Below are 204 nucleotides of genomic sequence, written 5' to 3' on the forward strand. Positions count from 1 at the left end.
CTGGGGAACTGCTGCTACTCAAGCTCCTGCTGCTGTTGCTGATGCTGCTATAACTGCTGCTCCTGTAACTGCTACTGCTGCTGCTGATGCTGCTCGAGCTGCAGCAGCAGCAGCACCAGCAGCAGCAGCAGCAGCAGCAGCAGGGCCTTACCGGGCACCGGGAGACGAGGAGAGAAGACGGCGTCTATTGCTGCTTTGTGTCTG

At 59.3% G+C, this 204-nt stretch overlaps 1 protein-coding gene across 1 annotated transcript in view; it reads right to left on the reverse strand.

The window, feature by feature from the left end:
• EMH_0051800 (uncharacterized protein) overlaps positions 1–204 on the reverse strand; it is a gene marked incomplete at both ends in the record, with an annotated part of 3,869 nt that overhangs the window by 2,959 nt on the left and 706 nt on the right. Inside the window, 1 exon segment of the mRNA XM_013496803.1 lies at positions 152–202. Within this exon segment, the coding sequence (XP_013352257.1) occupies positions 152–202 (51 nt within the window).

The sequence above is a fragment of the Eimeria mitis genome, genomic scaffold (assembly GCF_000499745.2).
Source record: "Eimeria mitis Houghton genomic scaffold, Emh_scaff2303, whole genome shotgun sequence".
NCBI classification, from domain to species: Eukaryota; Apicomplexa; class Conoidasida; order Eucoccidiorida; family Eimeriidae; genus Eimeria; species Eimeria mitis.